Here is a 23,737-nt window from a genome sequence, read left to right as displayed (position 1 = left end):
TGCTTTTATGCTCAGGCATAACTCAACAATGTCTGCACTTAACCAGGAAATGTTGGATGTTTAGCTGGTCCACTCCCAGGCCCCTTCTTTTTATTCATCATCAACAAATAGAATACAAAAAAACCTGTTTAAATATTTGTTCTTGCACATCTGTGGTAGTAGATGTTGCTCATGTTCGGAGCTACAATGCATTGTCAGTTGTAGCACTAAATTCCAGGTTGCAGCTTTAAGCCTCTGAGAAGAAACCAGAATTCCTGTCAGGATTTTATGGGAGTGCACCCTGGCGTGGGAGCTCCACCACTGTACTTCAGGGTGCAGTACATGCTCCATCATGTCAGTCAGGCAAAGCTCGCTGTTAGAGCTGGGATGGAGCCATGATTCTGCCGTGACCTTGAACCTCTCCCCTTCCTTCCACTAATGCAGTGCCTGTGCTCCCCACCCCAATTATAGCTGGCCTGGCCCTATAACAGCGCTAGGGGTTGCTGAAGAGGGCTCATTGCACCCTCTTCTCCCTGTTGCAGATCCACACAGGGCCCACTATGGCTCTTTTGCCTCGGTCATGCATGCCCCATGTGGAGATGGACCATTGGAGTGTCATTTCCTTCATTGGGATTCCATGTGGGTGGAAGGGTCTGCCTGCATAGAAAAACTCGCAGGTTCAGGACCTAAGTTATCAATTCATAAACAGGATCATCATCAGGCTTTCAGCATGCACTTAAAATAGGTATCCTCTGTTTAAATAATAATGTAGAATGCCTCATTGTGCAATCATTCACGGATAATTGGATGGATACCATGTTTCAAGAGACAATAATCTGTATCCCAGGTGGATGAAGTACTATTCCAAATATTTGTTTCCAGCAAGAGAACTGGATTATGTGGTGAGGAGAATGGCTCATTGTCTCTGTTATTATGCCAGTTCCACAGCAAGCTATGCCCTGTCTGTGGGATTCAAGACAAATGCGAAACAAATGAAACCTAAGCTGCTCCTCCCCTGGCCTGCCTGTTGCTCTGAGTCCATATCACTAAATTCAGCTGTCAGATTCACTGCTGAGTGACTCAGACCACCCACATGGACAGGAAGCACTTTGAGCAGCTCAGCACTGAACCTGTCAGTTGAGATTGTTCTGAAGGGCATCAAGCAGCAATGGAGAGGCCAGGAGCAACTAGATGTAGCATATTTACATTTTTTTCTAAATTGGACTCGAGAACATGGCTTCAGGAGGGAGAGGGTGTGGAAATACAAGGGGGGGTGGGGGTGGGGAGGGGAGTTTTATCCTCTTTAATTGTTTTAAATGACAGTGTAGTTGGGCTTTAAAATGGGATGGGGTATCTGGGAAAAGGAAGGGGACTCCTGATTGTTGTTACAAAGCCAGATCCTTAAGTCCTTCCCCAATTTTCATTCTGTCGGTACTCGGGCAAACTACTTTCGGAGTCAACTGGTGTTTGCTTGAATGAGGTATAGGTAAAAGCTGAATAAAGCCCTCCAGTTTTGGCTCTGTGGGTATGGCAGGTACTCAGAACCCATCCAGATATTGGGGAACAGTCCCCAAAAAAGGACGGAGGGCCAGATGTGTGGAAATATTTTAGGTACGTATGTCCCTGTTATCAGAGTGTCTACTGCTGTGAGGTAGGAAAATGCTGTTTATCCACATTTTACTGATGGGGAGCGGAGGTACAGAAAAACCAAGTTATTTATCCAAAGTCACCCAGGAAGTCTGTGACAGAGCAGAGATTTGAACACAGGTCTCCCAAAGTCTAGGCTAGGGCTCTAGCCACTGGACCCTCCTGCCCTTTTATGCCCTTTTAGAGTTTCCACTGCAAACTTCCATCAGGGGAAATGAAAGAGAGTGGGGGAATCTGCCTATCTGCTACCCCCATACACAGATTCTGTACATCTCCTGTGGGTCCAGAGTAATCCCTGTCAGAGATTGTGTCTCTGACAGGGGGTTGTGGAGGGCTGAGGGTGTGCTTTTCAGACTGATGAAGGGGTGGGCAGGAGTTTGATTTTTTTTTTTACATGACTGGCTAAATTCCTGTTTGAAATGATTATTTCAATGCTGCTGGGATGTTATTGTATTACTAATTATGTGTTAGGGAGCCTAGAGCCTTGGCTAGCTGTCTGCTTTGTTATTTAAATCTAAATAAACCAATAAATAAAGTATGGTGGCAGTATGTATCTGCACTACTTCTAGGTCTCCTGCAGCTTTGCCCTTGCTCCTTGGACTCCATCCTGGGCATTCTGGCTTAATCCAGCAAGTTCTGAAGTCTGTGAGTAGTGCCACTGAAATCAGTGGGGCTATTCATATGCTTAAGTATTGTGTTCAGTTGGGCTACAGTGTTATTTAGCACCATTCAAGATTGAGTCTCTTGACAACTTGGTTCTCTTGGCCCTGGTTACATGGATTCCCCACTCAGTACCTACTTCTGCCCTGATACACTTGTATGGGGGTTCTCCAGCACTAATATAACCTTTGACTGTAGGCACTTTCCTCATCAGTTTGCACTGGGTGTCAGGGCAGGGTGACAGACGTTGGGTCTTCTCGCCTTCCCCTGGAAATCAAAGGGGAGTCTTGCCATTGATTTTAATAGAAGTAGGAGTGAACCCTTCATCTAGACTTTAGAAAAGCTTTCCACTAACTGCTACATAAACCCTTGACTCTGAGGGTTTGTCTACACTGCAGTCGAGAGGTATGACTGCAGAATATGTAGACATTCGTACATGGCGCAGCTTTACTGCTATTCGCAAAAAGAAAAGGAGTACTTGTGGCACCTTAGAGACTAACCAATTTATTTGAGCATGAGCTTTCGTGAGCTACAGCTCACTTCATCGGATGCACGAAAGCTTATGCTCAAATAAATTGGTTAGTCTTTAAGGTGCCACAAGTACTCCTGTTCTTTTTGCGAATACAGACTAACACGGCTGTTCCTCTGAAACCTTTACTGCTATTGTTACTCAAGCTAGCTTTGATCTAGCTATCTAGCTAGCTCAGGCAGTGGAGCAGTGAAGCCATGGCAGCACAAGCTTCAGCATGGGCTAAGCTAGCCCTGCAAGTACTGTAATTACTCAAGCTTCTGGGAGGACTTGTACCACCTGCGCTGAAGCCCATGCCTTCACAGCTTCACCGTTACCAGAACGTGTGCTAGCTACAGTAAAGCTAGTTCAGGTATGTCTACTCAACCTGTAATCCTGCTCTAGGACTGCAGTGTAGACATACTCTATCTTTGTCAGGAGGTGGAATCCAGGAGATCAGCGTTCCTGCTACTGGCTGCCCCAGAATTTGATCCAATGTCTTCATCCTGTATTGCAAGTAGTGACCCTCAATCAGTCCAGTGCAGAGTGATCACCAGATTATTTCTCAATAAAACTTCTGTTCAGAAACCATAACAAAAGATCTTGTAGATGAAAATCAGTGATGACGTTACCTCAGATTTCCCACCTCCATCCCAGTTGTCTATTTCACTACCACTTACATTTTAAATTCTAGTTTGGGCAAATCCTCAGGTCCTTACTCAGTGCCAGAGCATGTCCTAACGATGTGTATATGCAGGGAACCCTCAGTGCACAAATCTTTCTCCACCCATATAGAAAGACAGAGTTAGATGGGTCCTTTGTAATCACGCAGAGGGTTGTACAAACATCCAGGTATCTATGAACAGGAAAAGGTGTGGAATGGGAAGGGCGATGGGGGCCATGCATTCTGGAGGTTTGGAAGAATTTCCCCTCAAGCAGGTAAATCCATCAAAAAGAATATGTCTGAGGCACCAACAAAAGACACATCACTAAAGGGAGGCCCACATTTTTCTTTAATCTCTATATTGAGGTTGGATTTTAAAGTATCATCTCGGCATGTTATGTGTAGGCATGTTGTGTACATTATTGCCACAGAGAAGTGAACTGTTCTTTTCCCTTAGATTTCCCTGCCAAGCTTGTGGTTGTATATTTTAAGGCTCCTGTTTCTCTAAGACAGTGGTTCTTAACCTTTACTGCAGCCTGCACCCCTTTGGTTCTCAAAATATGTTCTCGCACCCCTTATCAAAAATTGTTGAGTAGGTCAGTTCTTTAAACCTAGATATATTTTGTTTGTATATTACAGTAATCATTAAAAATGTGTAATGTTAATAAATACATAGGTTTGATGAAACAAAGTAGTTGTACTTACGTGCCTGTGCTTAATTTGTAAAAAGAAAAGGAGTACTTGTGGCACCTTAGAGACTAACCAATTTATTTGAGCATAAGCTTTCGTGAGCTACAGCTCACTTCATCGGATGCATACTGTATTCATCCGATGAAGTGAGCTGTAGCTCACGAAAGCTTATGCTCAAATAAATTGGTTAATCTCTAAGGTGCCACAAGGATTCCTTTTCTTTTTGCAAATACAGACTAACACGGCTGTTACTCTGAAACCTGCTTAATTTGTGTTTTTAATTATTTACCTTCTAAAAAAATCTGGTATGTCTTGCACCCCCAGAAAGGGCATCTCGCACCCCCAGGGGGTATGTGCACCCCAGGTTAAGAACCACTGCTCTAAGAGTACTTGGAATGTCACTCAGAATGGGACTGATTTGGCCACCCTTGCTCACTTTTAGTAACACTTCATGAGAAATACCTCTGGAATCAAGTGGACTACCTGAGGGTTGTGAATAAGTGTGGCAGAATCATGAACATTTACCTTCCTGTGAGTCTGACTATGTCATTGAAATAAATGGGGTCTACTCAGTGTGCGTGTGTATGTTTGTGTGTGTGTGACTGAACTAATCACAGTGAATGATTTTATTTTGGGCCTTAATTGGTTTCCCTTACTTAGGTGGAGTAGCTAGTACTCATGCATACACTCACATTGAATTGGATGGGGTTAGTTGTGTTAGTGCTACTAAATGTGTCTAAGGAAGCAGAACTGAACTCTCAGTGAATTTAGCCTCCTTTTATGTTCTCAAATAAATGTGCACAGACTTTAAGCTTTAGTAATCTATTTGTTATTCGTCAGTACTCCCCAAATAGTTTAAACAAACACATTTCAGTGCCTGGATCAGGCACAAACTATTTGTTTTGACTGTATCATGGAATGTTTTGCTTCTCATGACATGTGACTGATCATCTAAGGTTATGTCTACACCACCCCACAGTTTGGATTACAGGGGGTATGAATAACAGTGCACAGCAAAGTGTTGTGGCGTAACTTCCCCCTCACAGGACTACATTAATGCGATCTAGGAACCTTTATATTTGTGCCCACAGCGTCCACAGGGGGGAGTTACAGCACAGCACTTTGCTGCGCACTGCTATTCATACCCCCGTAGTTGGACCTGCAGGGCAGTGTAGACAAAACCTAAGTCACATGGTAGTGTTTTTGCTACTTGTTTGGATCATTGAAACTTTAATTTAAAAATAAAAGGAAGGAAATACAGAGATTTAAACATGACCACACAAACATTTCTGGGGTGGACCTTTGTATGACAACATGTTTACATAATCATCCAGAAGATGTTTGTGTACCTTGAATGTTCTTTTATGAACTAAAACATCATTCATGCAGATGTTCCTAGGAAATGAATAAAAATGGCTGCAAATAGTATCACAGTAAATATTTGTCGTTTATACTCAGACAAATCGCTGCGAATACTTTTTTACTGATTCCCTCCAGCTCTAGCCCTGCTAACTTCACTTCAGACCAAATAAGGCACATTTTGGTGCTATATATTTTTCTAAGCATTTCAAAGGTTTTTGAGATACTTCTCTAACATCTGTTTTTATTTCCTTACTTCCTTTTCCTGATTCAAACATAAAATATTCAGGAAACTATAATTTAGAGGGTAACATATTCTTGTATGTTGAAACAGCTCCCATCATGCTATGTCAGGATGATATAACCTTTATCCCCAAAGCAAACCATTGAAAATGGCAAACCATGGCCACAATTATCATGGAGATAATGGTTTGTTGTGCAAATACATTGTCACTGGGAGAGGAGATGGGGGGGACGGGACCATAATGAGGCTTGAAACAGGTACACAAAAAATAAGCTGGGTACAAAAAAGATCCTGGGGAAAGCAGTTTTATCAGTTGGCTGTGGGCTGTGACAACAGTGCCAAAGGAAATTATTCTAGAGAAAATAGTTGACTAGTCCTGCTATGCTAGGATTAGTTTTCTTTTCCATTTTTTTTCTCTCCTCCAAAAGTGCAAAGGACATCTGCTGCAATGGACTGCAAGCTTGTACAGGGACCTTATATTCTGCTTACAGAGAAATCACAATGCATATCACTGCAGTGCACTCAAATCCTATTTGTAGCACTATTTATATAATATGGGCACGTACATTCATTAGTTTAATTTTGTTGTGGCTATCTCCATTGCAGTTGTGCAATATGCCTTTCAGCCAGTCTCTCCTTATGCCACCCTGCGCTACTTTCTTTGGGAAATAAGAGCTCATCTTTATATTAAAATAATATTCCATGTTACATTTTACAAAGAGAGGGCCAGTTTTGTGTGATGATAATGCTATCAAGTCCTGACGTCTTGTCTTCACTGGGAGACAAAGATGTTTAGAGCTTCTTGGCAGGTGGTCAGCACCTACAGTATAAGGAGGTCAACATTCTCAGCTGGCTCAGCACCTCTCAAGATGGGCCCAGAATGGGCCTGATCCTGCAAGCTGACTGTCCTCTGCTTCTTTTGATGGCAATGGCAATTAAGGACACTCAGCACCTTGCAACATTGGGCCCAATATGCACTGTGCACGGTCTTAAATATCGTTGAAACATTGGGGGACTTTGGAAAAATACTTTCATTCCTCTAAATTGCACTTTGCTGGGAGAGGATCTGAAAATTGGTGTCTAAGTTGTCTTCAGAATAAAGCTGCTTACTTGCATCCAGATCATCCCTGCCCCCATGGGACGGGCATAAACAATTCAGGAAATGCCAAGAGTTTAAACTCTTGAGTTATTGTTTGCTTGTATTGTAGTAGTGCCTAGGCAGAGCCGTTCCTTGGGTAGGGCAAATCGGAGCGAGCGCTCCAGGCACCGCGCTTTGGGGGGGCCCTGTGGGCTGGTGCGGTTGGTCGGTGCAGTCGGTCCCGGAAGAGACGAATCCGTCATTTCCATCCTGGGCCCCGCAGCCCCCTAGGGACGGCCCTGTGCCTTGGGCTCCAGTCATAGACCAAGCCCCCCCCGTATTAGGTGCTGTACAAGAGGCAACGTTCCCTCCAGTATACCTACCTGTGGAAGAAATCAGGATTGTGGCTCTTCAGTGGCTGGATCTGTAGAAATCTTAGGGCTTCTGTGCTTAGGGCAGGGTCAGGTCCTCCATGTTATGTTCCCTTAGGGCAGGGGCAGGCCCTCCATATTAGGCTGTCCTTGGTTCCTTAAATGCTCAAGCGCCTTTCTTCCTCCCATCTGCTATTCTTTCCCCAAGAAGGCGCTGAAGCAGGAATGCAATATTTGATGATGCAATGAACAGCATTGGCTTCTACTGGGAATTGCACCAGAATTCCCCGAGGTATGGAGGGGGATGATGCCACAGAGAGTGGCCATACCATAGTTTCACCCCTGAGCCCAAACACCTACAGCGGGCAGTTTGCCCAGACAGTCTTCCAAAGGGGCTTGGGAATAGGGGATGTTGCCTCATGGATATCCCCTCCCTATTTATACGCATTGCTTCTCCTCTACAAACAAACAATGGGAGGGATAACATGGGCTCATTCAAGATGATTGTATTTAAAAGGAAAATAGCATTCATACTACTTTTCTTTATTAAACTAATATTTACTCTGGCCCACGTATGCACATTGGAGACCAAGAGCAATATTAGAACCAATATAAAAACACAGTGACAAATCCTTCTTTCTTTCATAGCCTCACATTGTTTGTTGTACTGTTTAACAACAGGACAGAAATGTTTGAAATGGAGTTTTATATTTCCTGTAACACACAAACCTCAGCAGCTGATTTCCTGCGGACATATGTTTAATATGTCAGTACAGAGCTTCTCTCTGAACAATACGTCTCTCTCTTCCAGTTATCCAGTTTGGCTTTGTCACGCTCTTCGTTGCCTCCTTCCCTCTGGCTCCAGTGTTTGCCCTTCTTAACAACATCATAGAAGTTCGGCTGGATGCAAAAAAGTTTGTTTCTGAGTTAAGGAGGCCAGACACAGTGAGAGAAAAAGATATCGGTACGTAATGAAGAATCTTTGCAATGATGGTAACACCAGGAATTCACCTTGAAAGAGGAAATTAAGATTAATCCTGTAACAAAGCTTTGTTATTAACTCTTTTATAGGAATTTGGTATAACATTTTGAGTGGTATCGGAAAGCTTTCAGTTATCATTAATGTAAGTATTTGATTATGACTTTATGAGCTTATTTTGTCCCTTAAGCATAATTTAAATTTTGAGCAATGCCTACTTTCTTCAATTGCCATAAAATACAATGAAAAACTAAGTTACCCAATTTGCTACTCCTTGAGTTTAAAACATCATGTAATGTTATGTAGAATCAGAATTACACGAGACATGTACATTTACTCATCTCTGTTTCTGAATTATTATGTTTTGTGTGACATGAAGATTAATTTATGTAGAAATCACACATTAATGGGCCGGATCCTGCAATTATTAGTCAGGCAAAATTCCAAGCACACCAATAGAGGACTAATTCTCATTTATGAAAAATGCTGTATGAGAACTAGGTATTATAATGCTTAGACACATTTACGTCATTCTCTGGCAGTGTAAATATAGGTTTGGATTAAGTCAGTTTGAATGTAATTTACTTGAGCAGTGAAAGGAACTTAGGGCCTTCTCTCAAAGAAAAAGTTTTACCAGTTATACAGCTATTGTTATACATGTATAGTTATACCAGTACGATCTCTTATGCAGACACTCTGATTCCAATATAAGAGAAGCATTTTTTGGTGTACCTTAAACTCCTTCTCAAGCAACATATGTTAGACTGAAAAAGGTCACCCATACCTGCTTGGAGGGTGGGGGTGGCATTCTGATTATGACTATATTGGTTTAAATTCACACCTTTGGTTATACTATAAACCTTTCCCAAGTAGACAAGATCTTAGTATAAATGAGAATCAGGCCTGTGGGGTTTAATTATAATAATACAGAGTACTTTTTTTCCATAGATCTCAAAGCACATTAGAAAGGAAAATCAATATCATCACAGATGAGGAAACTGATGTGCAAAGAAAGTATGTGATTTGCCCAAGTGGCAGAGCCAGGAATAGAATGCAGACCCCCCACTCCCAGTGCTAAGCCCTATCAGCAGAACCGTGCTGCTTCCCCCACCCCCCCATTTTACCTGAGTGCACTTTGCAGGATCAGGCCCTGTAGTTATTTAAAATTTCAGACATTCTCTAGTTGTCTATATTCTCCAAGTGCTTTAATTAAAACACTGACTATGATGCCCCTCTGTTGTCGACAACTGGAAAGTGAAAATGTGCATACTTGAGTTTAAAAAATATTTAGAACCAGATTCTATCATCTTTTCTCATGCTGAGTATCATTTTTTGAGTGGGACTACTCACAGAGTAGGGTGGCAGAATGTGGCACTCAGTTAACTTTTATTTGCACATTCTAGATGCTTCTGGGGCTAATTCTGATCTCACATCCGTTTGACACCAGAGTAAACTCCATTGACTTCGTGGAACTACTCCAGATTTAGAATGGAGCATGGGAACCGAGAATTAGTCCTTTATGGGCCACACCTCAGCCGGTATAAATTGGCATAGCACCAGTGAAATCAATGGATTTACACCGATTTATACCAGCTGAGGATCTGGCTGTTATATATGCTGTGGTCCGGCTCCTGCACTCTTTTTGTAGTCAGTGGTAAAACTCCCATTGATATCTCTGGGGGCAGGATTAAGACCCCAGGCAATATGAGGCAATTGTTGTAATTACTCTTTGCTCTTCAAAATGTCCCACCTGCCTAGCTATATACTTTCCCTGGAGACAGAGGCAACACATAACTGTTACGTTGATAGTTGTATGTGTGTTGGGGGTTACAATTTTAAATCCACTTCCTGCCAAAAAAAAAAAAAAGAAAAGTATAAACCTTGGCAGAAATCTGGGGGGGCACATAACCCCATGTGCGCTCCCACACAATCCCACGAGTTGCCTCTGCCTGGAGAAAGACACAGCAGGCTAGTGTAGTTTAAAAACACTTATTCTTTGATGTGTCTGGCAAGTTCTCTCTCACTTGTGAGGTTGCAAAATTGATCATCATCACTCTATATTTATTTGAACATGAAAACTATAACCTGAATTCAATTAATCCAAAACACATCTGTAGATTCACTGGGTTATTTTTTGTCTCCCAGGCTTTTGTAATCTCTGTTACATCTGATTTCATTCCACGCCTTGTGTATCAATATGCATACAGTCAAAATGGAACCATGCATGGCTTCGTCAATCACACCCTCTCATACTTCAATGTTAGTCATCTCAAAGCTGGAACACAGCCAGACAACTCACAGTTTGAACAGGAAGTTATATTCTGCAGGTAAAGTAGCTCTAACGACACTTTGTGTAGGTAAAGTCAATTGTTTTGGTCTTATGTTAGATAAAAGCGTTTCCTCTCTGAGTTAGACCTGCGAAGCTTTTCTGTTCTTTGAAACTATTATCTTCTTAGTTAATTCAGATATGGTTTTTAGCATATGTAGATGCAAAATTCAATGGTGCCTCCATGCACAGAATGAACAGCTTCGTCCAAGACGTCTGCTGAACATAAAAACCTAGGGTTCCATTCTTTTCCTACTAACATCAAGGACAAAACTCTCATTGATAAGAATGGAAGCAGGATCACACCTTAAAAATACACTCCCTCTAATTAGAACAACATTTCCTCTCTTACAGGGTCCCGTTTTCCCCATGCTTTCCCCTGCTTGAAAACCCACACCTTCCCCCTTAGAATCATAGAATCATAGAATATCAGCGTTGGAAGGGACCTCAGGAGGTCATCTAGTCCAACCCCCTGCTCAAAGCAGGACCAATCCCCAATCAAATCGTCCCAGCCAGGGCTTTGTCAAGCCTGACCTTAAAAACTTCCAAGGAAGGAGATTCTACCACCTCCCTAGGTAACGCATTCCAGTGTTTCACCACCCTCCTAGTGAAAAAGTTTTTCCTAATATCCAACCTAAACCTCCCCCACTGCAACTTGAGACCATTACTCCTTGTCCTGTCCTCTTCTACCACTGAGAATAGTCTAGAACCATCCTCTCTGGAACCACCTCCCAGGTAGTTGAAAGCAGCTATCAAATCCCCCCTCATTCTTCTCTTCTGCAGACTAAACAATCCCAGTTCCCTCAGCCTCTCCTCATAAGTCATGTGTTCCAGACCCCTAATCATTTTTGTTGCCCTTCGCTGGACTCTCTCCAATTTATCCACGTCCTTCTTGTAGCGTGGGGCCCAAAACTGGACACAGTACTCCAGATGAGGCCTCACCAATGTCGAATAGAGGGGAACGATCACGTCCCTCGATCTGCTTGCTATGCCCCTACTTATACATCCCAAAATGCCATTGGCCTTCTTGGCAACAAGGGCACACTGCTGACTCATATCCAGCTTCTCGTCCACTGTAACCCCTAGGTCCTTTTCTGCAGAACTGCTGCCTAGCCATTCGGTCCCTAGTCTATAGCTGTGCATTGGGTTCTTCCGTCCTAAGTGCAGGACCCTGCACTTATCCTTATTGAACCTCATCAGGTTTCTTTTGGCCCAATCCTCCAATTTGTCTAGGTCCCTCTGTATCCTATCCCTGCCCTCCAGCGTATCTACCACTCCTCCCAGTTTAGTATCATCCGCAAATTTGCTGAGAGTGCAATCCACACCATCCTCCAGATCATTTATGAAGATATTGAACAAAACCGGCCCCAGGACCAACCCCTGGGGCACTCCACTTGACACCGGCTGCCAACTAGACATGGAGCCATTGATCACTACCCGTTGAGCCCGACAATCTAGCCAACTTTCTACCCACCTTATAGTGCATTCATCCAGCCCATACTTCTTTAACTTGCTGACAAGAATACTGTGGGAGACCGTGTCAAAAGCTTTGCTAAAGTCAAGAAACAATACATCCACTGCTTTCCCTTCATCCACAGAATCAGTAATCTCATCATAGAAGGCGATTAGATTAGTCAGGCATGACCTACCCTTGGTGAATCCATGCTGACTGTTCCTGATCACTTTCCTCTCGTGTAAGTGCTTCAGGATTGATTCCTTGAGGACCTGCTCCATGATTTTTCCGGGGACTGAGGTGAGGCTGACTGGCCTGTAGTTCCCACAATCCTCCTTCTTCCCTTTTTTAAAGATTGGCACTACATTAGCCTTTTCCCAGTCATCTGGGACTTCCCCCGTTCTCCACGAGTTTTCAAAGATAATGGCCAATGGCTCTGCAATCACATTCGCCAACTCCTTTAGCACTCTCGGATGCAACTAGTCCGGCCCCATGGACTTGTGCACATCCAGCTTTTCTAAATAGTCCCTAACCACCTCTTTCTCCACAGCGGGCTGGCCATCTACTCCCCATGTTGTGATGCCCAGCACAGCAGTCTGGGAGCTGTCCTTGTTAGTGAAGACAGAGGCAAAAAAAGCATTGAGCACATTAGCTTTTTCCACATCCTCTGTCACTAGGTTGCCTCCCTCATTCAGTAAGGGGCCCACACTTTCCTTGGCTTTCTTCTTGTTGCCAACATACCTGAAGAAACCCTTCTTGTTACTCTTGACATCTCTTACTAGCTGCAGCTCCAGGTGCGATTTGGCCCTCCTGATTTCATTCCTACATGACCGAGCAATATTTTTATACTCTTCCCTGGTCATATGTCCAACCTTCCACTTCTTGTAAGCTTCTTTTTTATGTTTAAGATCCGCTAGGATTTCACTGTTAAGCCAAGCTGGTCGCCTGCCATATTTACTATTCTTTCGACTCATCGGGATGGTTTGTCCCTGTAACCTCAACAGGGATTCCTTGAAATACAGCCAGCTTCCCCATGGTCACACGCTTTAATACCATGTTTTCTGACAAGGAATGTTGGGGGAATTCCCTTCAGAAACTATCAACAGTATTTAGTCTGTTGCCCCTTAAGCCGAGCAGAAAGCCAAAGTTTGGAGGTTTGTGAGGCAGGGTAAAGTCTTGATGTAATCTTATTTATTCACAAAAATGAATGCAAAGTCCTGTTTCCCTGAGCAGAGATAGGAACATGCAGCCCACAGGCAGTTTTCTTGCTCAGCAATTCCCAAGTGAGCCCCTCCAGCCACAACTGTGCCTGAGGAGAGGCTGCCTCTGCGCTTCTGCTCGAGGGGCACACACCACTGCTTGCCCTGTCTTTCTTACTGCAGCTCACACAGCCCAGAACCAATACCTGGCATCTGCATGTAGAGTCTCTTAGGAAACCCCTGAGCCTGCCACCTGGCTTGCCTTTTCAGAGGACTCTGGGAGTTGGCCCCACTCTTTGTCTGAAGTTTTTTTTACTATACACAGGTGCTTAATTGCTCCTTCTGTTGCACACAAAGAATGCTTTAGCACACCCATTGGCTTTACTGAAGTATGTAGTGGTCTTTGGAAGAACACCCCTGATGTCGGTCATTAACACCAGCCCCAGTCATGGGACTAGCTGCATTTCTGTCCCCTTTCTGGTCTGTCCAAGAGCACCCAGTGTAGGTCTTGGGCCTCTTGCCTATACCTGTATCAAAGGGAATCACTCAATTCTTCCACTCTCAAACCAGGATCTGGCTTCAATACCAATTGCTGTTGCCCTATAAGTCTGACAGGGTTTAAGAAACCCTATTTCCTCCCTTCAGGAACTTGTGACCAGTGATGGGGACCAACAGCCTTGTTAGAACAAAGTACTTTTATTTGGAAGCTGGAACAAAGCATTACAGAAAAAGGGATGTAAAATCACAAACAGCCTACACTCATGTCTATTTTACCTGAAGTCCCACCATCCTAGGTAGGAATGAGGCAGGCCTAGCTTCTCCAGACATGTCAATGGGTTGCTGCTTGAGTGTCTTTTCAATCTGGTCCCCCCTTGCATCCTTAAGAGAATGTCCTTTTATATACCATGAGAGTTCTTAGGTCCTCCTCACACCCCAGACTTCTTCATTGCTGGTGGGTTTTGTCAAACCAGTTCCATAGGCTCAAAGGGGAACTGAGCCAGAGTCAGCAGAGCCACTAGTTCTGGCAATGTCCTTTAGCATTCCCTTTAATAGAAGCCACTAAGGGACCACCTTGAGCCCCCTCTGCCTGACTCATCCCAGACAAGCCCCTAGTGAGAAGCACTTTAAGCAAACCATTCACACCGAAAACAGCACCCCAGTAATCAGATCAGTCTGCAATACTAAGAAATTATTACAGGACCCTCCACATTTGCCACAGCCACTAAGTCACCACGGCTGAAGGTGTTGCCTGTTTATTATTTCCAGCCATAGCTCAAATGGGGACTTAGATACCAAAACTAGACATCAAATCCAGAGGGCTGATTCTGTTCTCCTTTGGACCAGTTTTATTACGCAGTATCTCCATAGATTTCAGTGAAATTACTTCTGATGAACATTGCCATTAAGGGAGATCTGAATCTGGCCCCAGGTCTTCACTATGGTGCTGCCAAAGCCTGTGGGCATGGCACTATACTGGCTATTTCAAATAAGTAAATCTAATTATATTTAAAATATGAATGCTGAGCTATTCTATGCCAATGAACTTTGTCAGCATTATACTTTAATTGTTTTATACTCATAAATCCCTAGATTATCTTGAACACAGAGATGCTGGCATGTAATACTATGAGTCAGCATAGAAATCATGCTGTATTTCCTGGCTAGAAACCCTCCCATTCCCGACACTGGTTAATTAATTTTTTCTTAGATAAATACCTCATTATTTGCTGCAGTGATTACTATATTTCCCTATACATACTATAGGCAGTTTCTAGGCAATATTGTAAATACACCTATTATTATAGCTATCTAAAGCAACTGGACATTTTGTAGGGTGGCCGCTGAAGTACTAGTAGCTCTTGTTATGAGAGAAAAGGCTCATAACTAGCTAGCTGTAGAGTCAATGGGGAATGCCCCACACGTGTAAAGTTGTTGTTTTCAAGAAGAGAAATCCAAGTTGTCATTGTTTGGTGTGGAATAGGTAAAGTTATCCAGTGTTGCTATCCTGATCTATGTGAATAAACTTTACATGTGCAAGTGATCCCATTGATTTCACGGAGTAAGGATTACTCAAGTGAGTAAGGGCCACACAGTCAGGCTCCAAGATATGAGTGATTGGGAGGGTGGGTAAGCCAGAACAGTGCAAATGTCCTGCAATGAGGGCTGCAACATCCAACTAGCAGACTAAGAGAGAGCACTGAGTCATTGAGAGAGTGGACAGCTCTTGTAACAAGCAGGCCACTGAAACCCAGAGGAAGGACATGGGGCACAGGCCACTTGCAGGTTTAAACTAAAGTAAATGGTGGATTCTCTGTAACTTGGAGTCTTTAAACCATGATTTGAGGACGTCAGTAACTCAGCCAGAGGTTAGTGGTCTATTGCAGGAGTGGGTGAGTGAGGTTCTGTGGCCTGTAATTTGGAGGAGGTCAGACTAGGTGATCATGATGGTCCCTTCTGGTCTTAAAGTCTGTGAGACAGTAGAAAGAGCAAAATCCTCCATTGGCTAGTAGGGATGTTGTGGGAAGCACTAGTGTGGCACGTCCAATAAGCACTGCTGGTGATGGGGACTCTGCTCAGTGTTATCTTCTACTCACCTATTCCTCTGTGGCAGGCAAGATATAATAGTCTTAAAGCTATGCTCTGGGCCTCCTTTTGCCAAATTGCTCTTCTCCTTGTGCCCTGCTCTCCTCCATTTCTCTATGTTGCTAGCAATTAGCTCTCCAGTACAATACAGAGCTATTACATGCTTTTAGATTGTCCTCCAAGGTGTCTGTGAAGCATTCCTTCTCCCTGCCCCCCACCCCCTATTTTCTTTGTCCAAGGTGGCTATACGTTATTATTTTAGGTAATCTCTCATCAGGCATCCTTGTGACATGCCCACCTCACTTCAATTGTGTGTCTGGTGTCCTAGTGTTGATTCCAGTTACATGCTCACAGCTTCATTGTCTGGTGTATGACTGTCAATTTACCTGGAAGATTGTGCACTGGCAGCAATGATGAAATGCCCTGCTTGTGTTTACATGGCCTTGATAGGGCTGCAAAACAGGGAGCAGAGCTAAATCATAGCAGATGGTTCATTGTCTGGAGCTGTATGTCAGGTACATTCCAATTCTTCCCTCTGAGCAGAATTTGTCTCCTGTACTGAAAACAAGAAACCCGAGTTAAAAGTCTGACTCTGTACCAGACTAATCTGATATTGGTTCAGTGAGAAACAAATGAGAACATTTCTCTTCCTTTAATTATCAGGAAAATATTATGGGAAGATATCAGCATGTTTGCTGGCCATTTCTGAATACCACCCGCCTTAGTGAAATCTTATCAAAGTCACAGCTTTGGCTAGAACACAAACTGTGATAAAACATGGGATATCTAACTCCAAACCCAGGAGACATGCTATGAACACTGTCCCTTTTACTAGAAAAAAAAATCTGTGTTTCTTTTTCTGGCAAGTATGTTGGGAACAAGCTGACCTCTCTTATTCTTAGATTTCTGTGACCTCTGGAGATAAATGTGGTTACAATAAGATTGAATTTTGCTCCTTACGGGCATTACCAGAGATTAAGGTATCCTAAAAATAACCATAACAAGTGAGAAAATTCTCCCACTGAACATCCAGAATAAATTCTCTGAATATTTTGAGCATCATTTTATGCAATGCTGTGAACTCTTTGGCATGACTTCCAAACAAACATTGCTGTGACGCTACTCTGTTGCATATCATTCGTTGTCATGATTTTTGAGAGCAAAAGAACATTTGTGTAGCTAAAGGCAAATTAAAAGCAAACCGTGTTAAATTATATGCCATTTTTATTGCCCTCATCCTTTTAACCTTTACAACCTCATGCAATAGTGGAGTACATGAAAACATGCTGGTCACATACTCACATTCAGAAGAGAAAGAAGGCAGATACAAATCTTTAAAGGGAGTTTTCCTTAGCATAGACCTGCTTCCTTTTGCACTGGGCCTGTGAAGCTTTTTTTTCTCTCTTTTTTTTCTTTTTCCGAAGGAGCTGTTTCCCTAGTGACCTGATATCCATATCATCTAGACTCACAGATCTGTATGATTTCCATTTTTTCCAATTATTCCCATTTCACCTGCTTTATGAACCGCAGCTTCAGAACACTGATGAGGGCCATCACTATCTCACAACTGTTCACTCATTTCTTCCGTATTTTTTTTCATCAAAGACCAATTTAAAATAAAAATAGAATAGCACAACCAGTTTTCAGATGACTGCCTAGGAAGGAGTACTAAGGAAAGGAATCTGGGGTCATAGTGGATCACAAACTAAATATGAGTCAACTGAATAAAACTATTGTAAAAAAAAGCAAACATCATCCTGGGATTAGTAGGAGTGTTGTAAACAAAACACAAGATGTAATTCTTCCGCTCTACTCTTGCTGATTATGCTTCAACTGGAATATTGTGTCCAGTTCTTGGTGCCACATTTCAGGAAAGATGTGGAGAAATTGGAGAAAGTCCAGAGAAGAGCAACAAAACAAATGAAAGGACTAGAAAAAATGACCTATGAGGAAAGATTGAAAAAACTGGGTGTGTTTACTATGGAAAAGAGAAGACCGAGAGGGGACATGATAACGGTTTTCAAGTAAATAAAAGGTTGTTACAAGGAGGACAGAAGTAAATTGTTGCTGTTAACCTCTGAGGATAAGACAAGAAGCAGTGGGCATTAATTGCAGCAAGGGAAGTTTAGGTTGGACATTAGGAAAAACTTCCTAACTGTCAAGGTAATTAAGCACTGGAATAATTGCCTAGGGAGGTTGTGGAATCTCCATCATTGGAGATTTTTAAGAGCAAATACCTGTCAGGGATGGTTTGAAGATGGACCTCTCGAGGTCCCTTCCAATCCTACGACTCTATGATTACATTTAAGCGCACTACATTTTAGCCCACTGATATATTTGTATAAGGCCCTTTTTTTATTTCCCTTAATCACTTTGTCTAACATTGATTCAGCTTCCTTTTTTACTCTAACATCATTCTCTTCCAGCCTTAACTGACCCTTTCTATCTGTCTTTACTTTCCTCCAGGCTTCCCTGTTTCCAATACACATTCCTTTTTGCCTTCAGATCTTTGAGGCAGTCTTTTGTAAAGCCACATTGGCCACTTCTGGTCCCTTTCATTTTTCTTTTGCAGTGGACTGTCTTGCTGTCATTGCCAAACTGGGGTCCCTGAACCACCAGAGGTCTGCAGAACCCATCCTGATCATCTTCAAAATGAAATATTTTGAGAATAAATTGGAGGGATAGTTAATGTGTTGAGATGGGTCCCTGAAAGAGACACTCTTTGGAATGCTCTGCAGAATGGAAAGGCCAGAGGCCCCCTGATCTGTTGTACTTTAATTAAGATGACACGGAATCAGAGAGGTTGGAAATAGAAAAGAGGGATTGCTACTTACTTCATAGCTCTGATAGTCCTACAGTTGTCTATACATCATTTTTGCTCTATAGCAGTGGTTCTCAAATGTATTTGATTGCGTCTCCCTTCTTTGTTTCTGTAGTAGTTTATGCCTCTCCCCGCCCCTGGCACCCAGCCACCAGTCTTCAGCCACCCAGCTCTGAGCTCTGGCTGCCCAGCTCTGGATGTGTGCAGTAAATTTTTTTCCCCTAAAGCTTCCCACGCTCCCTCAGAATACATGGTGTGTGCCCCAGTTTGAGAACTTCTGCTCTACAGACATGAGTTCAGTCTAGTTTCAGCTGTCCTAAACAACAAGGTTTCCAGTGAAGCTGTGCAAAATTTCCTTTGGACTTGACACCATGCAACATTCATGAGATTATGGGGCTCTAACGAGTCCGTGATTTTTGGTGTCTAGTTTTATATATGAAGATCTTCCATTATTCCCCATTTTCCGCAGTCTAATGAGTCTTATTCTCAGCTGTAGCTCACGAAAGCTTATGCCCAAATAAATTAGTTAGTCTCTAAGGTGCCACAAGTACTCCTTTTCTTTTTTGCATTCTCAGGAAGTGTTTCCTGATATTCAAGCCAGTTTTTCCCTTTCTTACTTTCATCCCATACTCCTAGTAATACACTGTGCACCTCACTAAATAATCCCTTTCAGTCTCAGGTGTTTATATCCCTCAGCAGGTTGTGTATGGTTATAATGTCCTACCTTGGTTGTTACATACCATAACTGAGCAATATATATTCAGTGCTTTAATATTTTCTGGTAAGTCAGTCTCTACAGGCCCCTGATCATTTTTGCTTTTCTCCGAATTGCGTTCAATTTCTCAATAGTCTTTTTTCATCCTGAGGTCCCCAGTGCAGTATTCCAGGTGTAGTTTTTAATCTGAGCTGTTTACCGACGAACTATTACCTCCCAGCTCCATCATGCCCTTACTTATGCAGCTGCAAAAAACACTGTCCTTTTCTGCTGCCATGGCATGGTGCAAATGTGTGCTCACTTGCCGTTCTCAGTCAGCCTTAGACTCTTCCTACCGTATCTGTTTTCAAACGGTGTCCCTCCAAGATCTGTATCTCATCTTCTCTTTAACTGTTTTGTTTTATTTATACTACTTCGCATTTTTCCAAAATTATTCTTATTTTCTGCCTTAATTTCTTACAACTCTTTGTCTGATATCTGTCCTTTTTTTATGTTCGCAAAACATTCCAGTTTACTAGCATCTGAAAGTTTTTATTAACATCTTGTTTACTTCCTCTTCCAAAATATTAATGATAATGGTAAATAAAATAGGTTTGAACACCAATCTTTGCACAAGCCCACTAATTGCCTTCTTTGATCTCAATACACTGCAGTATGTCTTTATTCATTGTATATTTGCAGCATGTCAGATCCTCTGCACTGAGGTGAATTTAAGACTAGAATAGCTCTATATGTTATTTTCCAAAAGGAAATCCAACCACACTAGAAGATTTTCCCCATTAGGGCCACATTCCAATCTTGGTTACAGCTGTGTAAAACCAGAGTAACCTTGTTGGATTCGATAGAGGTATTCCAGATCTACAATGGTGACTGAGATCGGATCCTGAAGTTTTAACTAATAGTGTGGGATGAGGTACGTAATGCTCAGGGGATTCAATTCTCTAGAGTTAGCTGCTGCAAAGTTGTTTTATCAAAGTGTTTAGTATAATCTGTAGGTGGCAATTGCTGGAAATTGTGCGCTAACCAAGCTGTCTTCACTGGCAGGTACAAGGATTACAGAGAACCACCTTGGTCCCCAAATCAGTATGAATTTTCCAAGCAGTACTGGTCAGTTTTATCTGCTCGCTTGGCTTTTGTTATTCTATTTCAGGTAAGTCTGTTGAGTTTACCATATTACAATTTAAATCACAGAAGCTAATGGATGTGTGTGGTGCATGCAGTTCATCTTGCCTGTCCACTACATGCACTGGCACCCCAGTACCTGTACACATGTGCATCCATAACATTTGAGATTCAGGATTCTGGTCTGTGCACAGCGCTAGTGTCCACCTCACAAAAACCTCCTTAGCAGAGAACCTGAGGATGGAATGAGCATGGAGATTTGTTGGACCTAGAGCTGGTCTTTTCAGGTCACAAATGAAGCACATTGGAGCGACAATGTGTGGCAGATGCTTGTATTGCTACTGCCGATGCAATACTTGCTCTTGGGATAGAGAGCTTTGGTTTCTACCAGCTAAGGTGTTGGGTGCTCAGTACCTTTGAACATGTGCCTGGAATAAGCCTGCAGGGCCACTTGGGCCCCAATTCAGCAAAACACTTAAGCATGTGCTTAAGCCCATCCTTATATTTAGGACAACACTTAAATATGCATCTAACTTATCCATTCTGTTCAGTGGGAGTTAAGGACATGCGTAAGTGATTTCTAGAATTGGGACATTTTCCTGAATCAGAGCCTTGTTTAGGTGCCTAATTTCAGACAGAGCTTAAACATGACATGTTTGAATGGTAATATGCCACTGGGTTGATGGGGTATTTCTAACTATTCTGTAGCTGAGGTTTGATTCTGTTACAGCCTGTTTGAGTATTACAGACCCTTCTAGCCTAGCTAGCAGAGTATTCTCTATTGCTCTTTATTTTGCAGAATCTGGTCATGTTCCTCAGTGCGCTGGTTGACTGGATGATTCCTGACATTCCCAAGGACATCAGCGAACAAATCAAAAAGGAGAAGAGTATGCTTGTTGATTTCTTCCTGAAGGAAGAGCATGAGAGGCTGAAACTGATCGAAAGTTTTATCATGTGTGACAAGCACAGAAACAAAGGCGAGACAAGGGGACGAAGGAACCGAGCAGCAAGCTTCTGCCACGTTAGCCGGAGTCAGCGGGGCAGCTTTGCATCCTTTAGCTCACAGCATACAGAAGTATGACTCCTTAGGCGGAGGAAATGTACCATGGAACATGTGCAATACCTGTGTACTTACTGTGTGATGTGATCCTGAAACTGGAGTGAAGGAGGGGGGGACTGATAGGCAGGGAGAGTGGAGGAGGGAGTCTGTCACTTCTCAGGAAACTTCAGGTGTAAGTTTCTCTGTAACATTTTATACGCTATCTGGGCTGCAGCACTTTCAGCGTTATTCAATGCAAATTAAAGAGCCAGGCTATGGCTGTGGCTGGCCCTTGCATAGAAGCATGGGAAATGGGGAGGGCAGAGTACAGAGTCTAGCACAATAGGGTTCTGGTCCATGACAAGATCTCCTCGGGCTACCGTAATACCAGTAATAAGGAGCCCTCCCACTCTTGCATTCTCGGTGTCAAGACCAGCCACAATCCCAATCCCTGCACTCTCCTGAGTGCAAGGACTGCTACATGCTAACATGCCCCTAGGGCAGTATGTACTCCAAAGAAGCATGGGCAATAGACACATGTTTTAGCAGACCTGGCCAGCCACAGAGGGGGCTGAACATTGCATCCTCTCAAAGGATGTAGCAATAAACACATTCCCTGTGCACACCCAGAGGCTCTAGGAATCATTGTGCCTTCATGATGCACAATGCCTCTTGGTGCTCTTATTGTAGTGGGGCTTGCCACAGCACCCCCGATGCAGAGCTGTGGTTAAAGGCACAAAATAGCAGGAAGAGAAATAATTAAGATTACTGAGCACTTTGGCCTACAGTTGTTGGCTTAGCAGGAGCCTAAATAATAAGCAGAGACAGATCACAACATAAGCATCTGAAAGAAGTAAAGATGATAGAACTAGCTAAGCACATCGCTGTTTGTTGTTCTGAGCAAAATACTCTGGGCATAATTCACTTCTCACTTAAACTGGGACTTCAGCTCCCACTGGTGTCGATCAGAAGTAACTCCGTTGATATCAACGCTGGTGTTAAACTGGTGTAAGTGAAAGTAGAGTGACGCCTTGACAATATCTTCCTGTACGTTGCTCCGGAAATAACAAAACGTTGCTGTTGTGTATTTACTGTAAATCAAGATGTTGTTATGCATAACTGTATTCTACGGCGAGAGAGGAGAAACAGGTTCATTAATTAGGTTTTTATCTAAATGCACCTAATGAATAATTTTATTCTGTTATGGATTAAAAATAAAACTTTCTTAAAAAACGTATTGCTTTTAATAGACCTTCTGAATCCATCTCAACTCAAAGCACATGCAGAGGCATCTCTCCTAGCATATGCTGCTGCCCAGAATGCTTTGGAAAGAAAGAAAGATGATGCTCTTTCAGATGGGGCAACTTAGACATTTCTATGATCTGACTGGATTTTTTTGTTTAAATCTCCAAGGTAATTTCATATATAGTCCTGGAGCCTTTGAATTTCACCTGTCCATCAGGAAGGGAAAATTGCTGTTTAAAAAGTGACTCATTGTAACACAATGACATTCACTCAGCCCGACAGGTATGCATTTTAAGGTTGCAGGAATGTGCAGTATTATAGCATCTGACCTCGTCCTTGATGTTTTGTGAGATAACTAAAAAAATGATACTTGAAAATCTCTTCACAAAATGTCGTGAATATAAACTACTGGCTATGTCTATCTGGTGTTTCCAGTTTACTGAGATAAGCGGGCAAACTACAGGAAAAGATCATTTTGATTTAAAATAAGCTACCCCTATCAACATGGTGTCTGAGCCCCTTACAATCTTTACACATTTATTGCCATAAAAGCCCTGTGAGGGAAGTGCTTTTATCCTGATTTTATAGGTGGGAACTGAGGCACAAAGAAATTTGTCCAGTGTCACACAGGAAATCTGTAACAGTTGGGACTTGAAGCTTGGTCTCCTCTCTCTTAAGCTATCAGCAGAACTGCTGGACCATCCTTCTTCATGAATTAATATTGCATTATTTCACTTTCCAAAGATCTAGGATTCCAAGAAGGCCTACCAAGGCTTCACATTTGACCACAGTATAAATGTCCACTGTTTACCGTATTTGTATTATGTGGTATTCTGGTAATAGCTTTGTAGGTCTGGAGTAATGTACACCTGGAATTTACATCTGTGGCTGATTGAAATGCAATTAATTTTGATCACATTGTTAGACCTACATTAGGAAGAAATTGGATTTGCCATACAGCGTGAATACAGGCCAGTTGAATATGTCGGGGCTAACGTTGCTCATTTAGATATTTGGTAGTGTGTATGCAGAAATGGGTTTAGAAGGGGATTTAT

The 23,737-nt window shown here is 42.6% G+C and overlaps 1 protein-coding gene across 3 annotated transcripts in view; it reads left to right on the top strand.

Annotated features, from left to right (window-relative positions):
- ANO2 (anoctamin 2) overlaps positions 1 to 22,664 on the top strand; it is a 279,390-nt gene extending 256,726 nt beyond the window's left edge. For all 3 annotated transcript variants that reach the window (XM_043529325.1, XM_043529245.1, XM_043529293.1), the window contains exons 21-25: positions 8,012 to 8,164; positions 8,272 to 8,324; positions 10,325 to 10,506; positions 20,321 to 20,426; positions 21,198 to 22,664. In XM_043529325.1, the coding sequence (XP_043385260.1) occupies positions 8,012 to 8,164; positions 8,272 to 8,324; positions 10,325 to 10,506; positions 20,321 to 20,426; positions 21,198 to 21,479 (776 nt within the window). In that variant the 3' untranslated portion in view covers positions 21,480 to 22,664. The remainder of the gene's footprint in view (positions 1 to 8,011; positions 8,165 to 8,271; positions 8,325 to 10,324; positions 10,507 to 20,320; positions 20,427 to 21,197) is intronic.
- The last annotated feature ends 1,073 nt before the right edge of the window (positions 22,665 to 23,737 follow it).

The sequence above is a fragment of the Chelonia mydas genome, chromosome 1 (assembly GCF_015237465.2).
Source record: "Chelonia mydas isolate rCheMyd1 chromosome 1, rCheMyd1.pri.v2, whole genome shotgun sequence".
Lineage (NCBI taxonomy): Eukaryota > Metazoa > Chordata > Testudines > Cheloniidae > Chelonia > Chelonia mydas.
The sequence above is the reverse complement of the archived record's forward strand: the minus strand, read 5'-3'. Positions and strand labels throughout refer to the sequence as shown.